This window comes from Cupressus sempervirens, chromosome 11 (genome assembly GCF_028749045.1).
Source record: "Cupressus sempervirens isolate cs-2001-9-10 chromosome 11, ASM2874904v1, whole genome shotgun sequence".
In the NCBI taxonomy this organism is placed as follows: Eukaryota; Viridiplantae; Streptophyta; class Pinopsida; order Cupressales; family Cupressaceae; genus Cupressus; species Cupressus sempervirens.
Genome location: NC_143128.1, coordinates 684,185,110 through 684,193,347, shown reverse-complemented (window position 1 = coordinate 684,193,347; position 8,238 = coordinate 684,185,110). Strand labels below are relative to the sequence as shown.

Sequence of the window (8,238 nt, the reverse complement as noted above, 5' to 3'; positions counted from 1 at the left end):
CATATGTAAATTCTTAAAACTTTGAATTCTCGGTTTGGATGCACCAATCAGAATTGGAATAGGAAATGAAATAGGAATGTGTATTCCAATTTTGACCCAAAAATGAGCTTTTGGAATTTTACCTATACATATTCCTATATTCAAGTTTTATTTATTTTAGAAAACATAAATTTTTGAGTTCATGAATTCCCCATAATTATGGCTGAACCAAACAGAGAATAGGAATATGTATCCCCATTTTCTATTCCAGAATAACTATTCCTATTGCCATATTTCTATTCCTACAGCCAAAGATTTCCAAATTGGATTAGCTGAATGAATCATACTAAACCATATTACATATATTTAATTATATCATAACAATATTATTTACTTTTATTTGATTAAAATTATATATCATGATAGGATCTTGATACCAAAATTTGGAGAACTACAAAATGGAATCTGTATAAGAACGACATTGTAACATGTTTGTCGTTGAATTCTGGATAGGTGGGTTGAAGTGAATGACGAGTATTAACAATGAAACTAAATCTTATAGTGCATAGAGTAATGAATTTCAATTGCTTGTGAAGTAATAATATACATTTTATCTTTTTGTATAAACTGTGTGTTAAACTTTTTATTGCCATGTTTCACACTATATTACATGATTTGTCATCAGATGAAAGATATAATGAGATATTCTAACTATTCATCGTTTATAAATTGTGAATCATCAATATTTCAGATTATCTAATTATTTTCTTCATTCTCATAATAGATCGTATAATATGATCCAAAACATTGATGATAAAATATTTAGTCAACTAAAAAATAAAACTACACATTGAAATTAGACGATTCGAAATAACAATAGTTCAATATTCAAGACATAGTAATATCAACATACAATCGAGCATTCCAAATCTATTTTATGAGAAAATCATTGCATACTCAGCCATGACAAGATCTTTTTCTTCTTCTTGTGGAATGACAATGGATCTGCAGATTGGGCAGGTATTCTGATGATAATTTATCCATTTATCCAAACATTGACTGTGAAATATGTGGCAACAATTAGACAACACTGGGATTTCATCTTGTTCCTCAAATGAACTGAGGCAAACTGCACAAATAACTTCTTCCTCATTCTCATCAAGTGTCTCTGCAAAATGCTTAAACGTAGTCACAGGCAATGCCTCTGTAATATCAAGAAAAGAAATTGGAGAAGAAATGTCAGAGAAATGATGCCACTCATATCTCTGTGGGTTCATGAGCCCAAGTTTAAAAAGTAGAGAAGAGACAAGTGTTTGTAAAGAAGCTAATCCAGATACTAACTTTAGGAGCCCCGGGATAAGGAGAAAACAAAGCCCTGTAGGAAATCCCATCTTCAATCTGAAATTCTTGCGATGGAAGATGAAAAATATGCAATGGGTATGGTTTGGTATGGTTGCCAAACCATATCAAGCATATTATATAAGTTGATATTAAGCATTTGTTTCAATTAAAAATCAAAACATGATTGTCTAATATATTTTATTTGGGTATTTTTGACCACTGAAATGGATTGGCCGTATAAAACATAAGAGAGAAGACAAATGCCGGCCACTGGTGCAACGAGTCGGAACAAATGAAGAGCTTTCGTTGCATTGCAAACGCACAAGACGATAAATTAAAGGCGAATTTTTTTTTCATGGGAAATAGAGAAAGCGCGTATATCCATAGAAATCAATCCGCCTCCTGCGGAATCGCCATGATCAGAATATGGTCAAAGGGAGTAAATGTGAACGTGTTAATTAAAATTGTTTGGATTTCTTAAAGAGCTTCTAGAGTCTGTGAACGTTTTAATTAAATTGTTAGTGGCCTAGAAAAAATTAATAATAATTTGCAATTATATATATATACATATATATATATATGTAAACGTGTTAATTAAAATTGTTTGGATTTCTTAAAGAGCTTCTAGATTCTGTGAACGTGTTAATTAAATTGTTAGTGGCCTAGGAAAAATTAATAATAATTTGCAATTATATATATATGTATATATATGTATATGTACATATGCATATATATATATATATATATATATGTATACATATATATATGTATATATATATATATATATGTATATGTATATGTATATATGTATACATATACATATATATATATATATACATATACATATATACATATATATATACATACATATATACATATGTACATATGTATATGTATATATATATATATATGTATATGTATACATATATACATATACATATACATATATATATATATATATGTATATGTATACATATATATATATATATATGTATACATATACATATATATATATATATATGTATATGTATATGTATATATGTATACATATACATATATATATATATATACATATACATATGTACATATGTATATATGTATGTATATATATATGTATATATGTATATGTACATATGTATATGTACATATGTATATACATATACATATGTACATATACATATACATATATACATATGTATATATATATGTATATATACATATGTATATGTATATGTACATATGTATATATATATGTATATGTACATATGTACATATATATATATACATATGTACATATATATATATATACATATGTATACATATGTATATATATGTACATACATATGTATATATACATATATATATGTACATATACATACATACAATGTATATATATATATGTACATGTACATACATACATACATATATATATATATATATATATATATATATATATATATATATAAAAGAGAAAAGATTATCAAAATAATTTAAAATTATTAAGTAATTGATGTATAAAAATAAGAGTTATGGGACACTTTGAGTCTTGGTCTTTGTGTTCAATGTTTATACGTTTAAAATTGTTTTTTTTTTTTAGTAATGGTGTCTCAACAATATTCTTAGTTGATAACAAACTTAACAAACTTAAACAATTATATTATTGTGGTGAGGGCTTGTATGTGTGACTTCTCGTGCATAGATAATCCATTTCTAAGAGAAGGTGATGCACGAACATGATTCACATTTCTAGAAATTCGTAGATTGTTTTTAGACAAAGAATTGTATGACTCGTGGTTTGCTAATGCAAAGAAGATCCTTTTCAAGACTTGTGGAGTGATCAATGATTTCATTCTTGCTTTAAGGTACACTATTATTGTTATTCTTTTCTTGCCACTGAAGGTCATATGTACATTGCAAAGAAACAAATTGTTTTTTATTAAGGCTAAAACAAATTTTATAGGGGACCTAAAACCCCAATTGTTTTACAGGAACAAAACAAATAGAAGTACCAAAATGAAACAATGTTCTGACTAGCAGACACACCTACGGCCATTACCAATAGAACCTAGCAAAAACTAGCAACACTATAACTATAGCAAATGAACAACCTAACTAAAGCTAAGAAAACCAAGAAAGAGACAACGGCAAGGTGGAAGAAGCTAGATTAATTCTTCCACCTTGTCCTTTAGCTCATGTTGAATAATTTTTATATTCTCTATGACCTTATTAATTTCTTTATGATTGATCTGAATCTATTTCTTCTTCTTCTTCTTTGTATTGGAGTACGTACATTTTCTTGGGCCAGCTTCCACATCTTCCTTTTTAGCATCCTCCTGGTTGAGCACCAGCTTCACCTCCTCACCTTGGTCTGAATGGTTCAGCACCCTATTCAAACACTCAATAGAACAATCCAACATTTCTTGACATCTACTCAGAGCATCCTTGGTTACTTTTTTCCATTTTTTCAATCTTCTTCTTCATTTCTTCAATTATCTCTTGATTCCCCTCCTTCTCATTAACCATCTCCTTCTTCTTGCGCCCATCAATTTTGTTATGCATCTCCTCAATTTTCCCTTCTACATATCTGCATTTTAAATTCAACATCATGAGGGAGTGGAACATCGATTTGTCAATCTAATTGAATAAAGGGAGATCGCTTTGGCAATTTGTAGAACCCCATGAGGAGGATCGATGGCCAAATCATTTATATCATCCTTAGTCAACTTGACATTGAATTCTTCCTCATCAACAATTTGCAACATGAGAATTCTCTCCTTCCTTTCTCTTTTTTAGCTCAAAAAGCTTTGTCCCTTTTCTCAAATTGTTTCAGAGAACGTGAAATGCCTTTGGTCTCCTTCCCTTCCACATCTTTTAAAGAGATATACACATCGTGGTCAATTGACTCAGCATAATCAACAAGCCTAATGGCTTCTCTAGGTTCATCCTCATACACATTATCTTGTGGTAGTTGATTCTCTTTTGAAATGGTAGATGTGGGGGTACTCATCTCAACCTCAATAGTTTGAATATGTTTCTCTTTTTCCACTGGGGAAATGGCATCATTTTGGTCTAAACACAGAGAAGTAGAGGACACTGAATATTACCCCCACCAAACATTCTTTCTACAAATTCAAATTTTTCTTCTTCTTCTAAATCATATGTTTCCAACTCCGCCTTCCCAAGCCCTTCTTTCTCCTCAATCTCTTCTTCATATTCACTATCTACTTTATTATCAAAAACAAGTTCTGCATAATTAACGTTAGGTTTCTTTCTTTTGTTAGAGCCAGGGGAGTCCAACCCTAATTCACCTAAAATCCTTTTTCCCTTTCCCATTTTTTCTCCAAAATTTGGCTTTTCACCACTATGTTCCATGATTTTCTTCGGAATTGGATCAAGCACAAATTTCTTAACATAATTGTTTATCATTCACATCAAACCCTCACACCTAATGGGTTTGTTAGGGTTGGACCACAAAGCATTCATATTATGAGTCAATGAATAGAGAAAATAAAAAGGAAAACACACCCTTTTTAAATATCTAAAATGTGTTAGCCCCAACTGATATTGAAATTGATAGTGGGAGGTTGTTAGCTGATGATGCTATGAATGTATGTAAAAGATTCATATCAGTTGATTATATTATCATTAATGTCAAAATCTTAGTTGGCTAGACATTATGCTAACTCAAGAAAGTATTATATCATTTGATTGATGAAGAGGATTTGAAGAAAGTATGATGAAGACAGAAATATATATGTAAGGTATTCAATGGGTACTTGAACGAGTTGGACAATGATAATGTATTATTGGTTTTATTGTTTTACAATCATGTATAGTTGAGAAGTATTGAAGAACACAACCTTAACCGAGTCACAAGGTTAATGAAGGGAAATTGTATTCATCAAGTGACTACAGTATTGCCTGAGTAATTGGTACCAAAAGAAGGAAAACACAGTATTGCCCAAGCAAGTTAGTATTAACTAAGTTATACGTTGCCCGAGTAAATATTATGCTTGCTGAGTGAAAGTTGGATGAGCAAGTTTTGAAAATTGGAATCTGAGGCAGACTTTTGATGGAAATATGGAAAGTTCGAGAAGGTCTAAAGCAAGAGTCAAAGTTTATTATGAGAGATCTATGGCTAAAAAAATTCAAGAAGGATTTGATGATGGAAATTGAATGAAGATAAGTATAGACACAAAGTTTTATGCAAGTTATGTTTTCTAAGTTTCTCAATTTATTGTATGAAGGAATTATGTTGTAAACCTAAGATCAACGATTATAACTAAGCAACAAAAGATGGAAGGATCTAGAAGCATTGAGAAAATTATTTAAGGAGAAAAACAAGATAGTTTTAGGATGTTGATTTCATTGTGATGTTAATCAAAAGTTGATGAAGCTAAAAGAGATTTGATTGAAGGTTATTGTGGATGTGATATTATTGAATGAAAAGGAGTAAAGAGTTGAGCCAGACAAACCAAGAAAAGCAGAGAAAAGATAAGGAACATAATTGGTGAAATGGGAGAATTAGTTGAGCGATCCAAAGATAGTGAATGAGCCAAGGTAGAGATATGAATAGGCAAAGGTAGTTGTTATTCTTAACATAACACTTTATATTGTTATTATTTGTAGCAAAAAATCTTAGAATTACTAAGTGGACCTAACAAGTCTATGAAATCTTATATGGTAACGTTGATTAGTGGTGCTTGTAAGTCCTTTAAATCAAGTCATTCATTTTAGTCAAGGATAGGGAGTAATAAGGTCTAGATGATCTTTTGGTGAAATCCTTTAACAAGGTCACTTTAACAAAGTGTATGTAACCTTTAACAAGGTCTTCTCTTAGTAGAGCTCACTTTAGAAGAGTAAAATTTTTGGGTTTCCAGTCCTAGGTGGTTTTTCCCTTAACATGGTTTCCATATTAAAATCTTTGTGTTAATTGTGTGAACGTTATTTGTGTTGTAAATTGATTTATATATTTTATAGTTTATTGCAACTTGGTAATAACTAAGATATCACTAGGTAATAATTGGAAATTTACTGTTAGTTGGTAATGCAAGGAATAGCTTGATAATAGTTTGCAAAGAAGTGACTGAATGGGTTAAGTATTAAGTTGAAATATTGCACCGAGCAATTGAAGTTATTGTTGTTGATTTTTATAATGCTTTGATGGTGTTGAAATGTTTGAAAGGGATTGTGAGATAACTGGAGATAACTGATTCATCCCACCCAGACAAATTGTAGTAAGCACATGCCTCCAAAACAATTTAATAGAGGCAATAACATAAATACCACCCACCCCTTTAATTATCTAGTCATTTGTTTCTTTAGGGAATTTCTTAAGTGTCATTTTAGAATAATTAAGATCCTAGAAGAAGAGCTTACCATTTTCACTAAGCCCTATTATTTCCTTCATGACTGCTACATTAAGTTGCAGCTCCCTTCCAAATTAATTTTTCCATTTTTTCAACCTTTCAAGAACATATCGATGACTTCAGGTTTCACCATCTACATCTTTTCTATATATGGAGTGAGACCTCCTTCTATCATTTTATCCCACACTTCCTTCTCCTTCCTCTATTTTTCACATTTGTTAGATTCCATTTTTCTTATTTTGCCACCCATTTTGCAAGTTGTAGAGCTAAGTTCTTTGAAAAGTTCTCAAAAAACAAAACTATTGTCTAGTGTGGAGCTTGATCAATCCCTAAGTGGGAGATTATTTGTTTGTGGTGACTGGTCAAGGAAGTATTGTACATACTCCATAATTCCTTGGTGGAGTTCAAGGTTGGGTTAGGCCTCAAGTAGGGGTTTGGGGGCAATAGCCCCCAACACAACTATGGCCAAAAGGCCATTGCTATCAAGGGTTCGGAGGCATGGTCCCAAAAAAAAAAAAATTGGGGCTATTTTATCAGCATTTTTGGGCCAACATGTTGTAACTAATTTTAACCCTAAAGTGGCAAAAATACTTGTATAAAATGGCTTAGGGTTAGGGATTTTATCAGGTGTGATGTGATAATTGCTTCTTGTAGTGGTATTGAGTTGTAAGGGATTACGAATTGTAATTAGGTTGTAATCACTAGATAATAACAATATTAGACTCGTTGTTTGGTGGACATGTGAACCACGTTAAATCTGTGTCTTGTGTTCTCTTCTATGTGATTTATTATTTTCTAATATTGGTTATATTTGCATGTAATTTTTATTTCTTGTCTGTGGTTAATACTAACAAAAACTTCACCAAGAAGGAACACTAAAACTACCCATAAAATATTTGATGTAATTATTATCACTTTAATCGTGCTCAAACACTTCCCAAAATGCTTTCGTTCTATATAGAAATTAGTGAAATGATTGATTTTCCTTGTTGTCTTTTCATTAATAATAAGAACCTTCATTTAAAAATTAATCTCATCCTTGTGACTCCAAAATGAGGTGATACCCTTAGTGACCACCACATTAGCAAAAGAGTCAGCTATCATATTCACCTCTCTATACAAGTGGGATATATAAAAAAATTCAAATTTTATTAAAAGACTTTTTGCTTACTTGATTGTATTTTCAGTAGTTCACAAAGGGGTCAAGGCTTTAGAAAGACAATTTAGGATGTTTATTGAATCACCCCTTCTATCCATAGACCTTTAGCTTTGATATTACTTTCCATATTCATCCCATGGTGAAGCCCCGTAGCTTCTGCCACATGATTGGTTTGAGAACCTAGTAGGATTACCATAGCTTTGAGAATTTTACCCTCTTTATCCTTGACAATAGCACCACAACTAGCAGGCTCTAGATTCCCCTTATCTACTCTGTCAAAGTTCATCTTAATCTAGCTAGACGGAGGGTGATCCCATCTTGCATTGTCCCTTTTATTCTTGATCACTAAATCTTGATCCTTCATTCTACTAGAATTACTTCTCAAGTCAA

General features: G+C 31.2%; 1 protein-coding gene across 1 annotated transcript; it reads right to left on the bottom strand.

The window, feature by feature from the left end:
- Positions 1 to 914: 914 nt before the first annotated feature.
- On the bottom strand, positions 915 to 1,370 carry LOC149531563 (brassinosteroid-responsive RING protein 1-like). Its single transcript, XM_089808363.1, has one exon. The coding sequence runs from the start codon at positions 1,368 to 1,370 to the stop codon at positions 915 to 917; it is 456 nt and encodes a 151-aa protein (XP_089664489.1).
- Between the last annotated feature and the right edge of the window lie 6,868 nt (positions 1,371 to 8,238).

Bases quoted from the DNA above. Each gene is read 5' to 3' on its own strand.
- LOC149531563 (XM_089808363.1), bottom strand. From the start codon at position 1,370: ATGGGATTTCCTACAGGGCTTTGTTTTCTCCTTATCCCGGGGCTCCTA.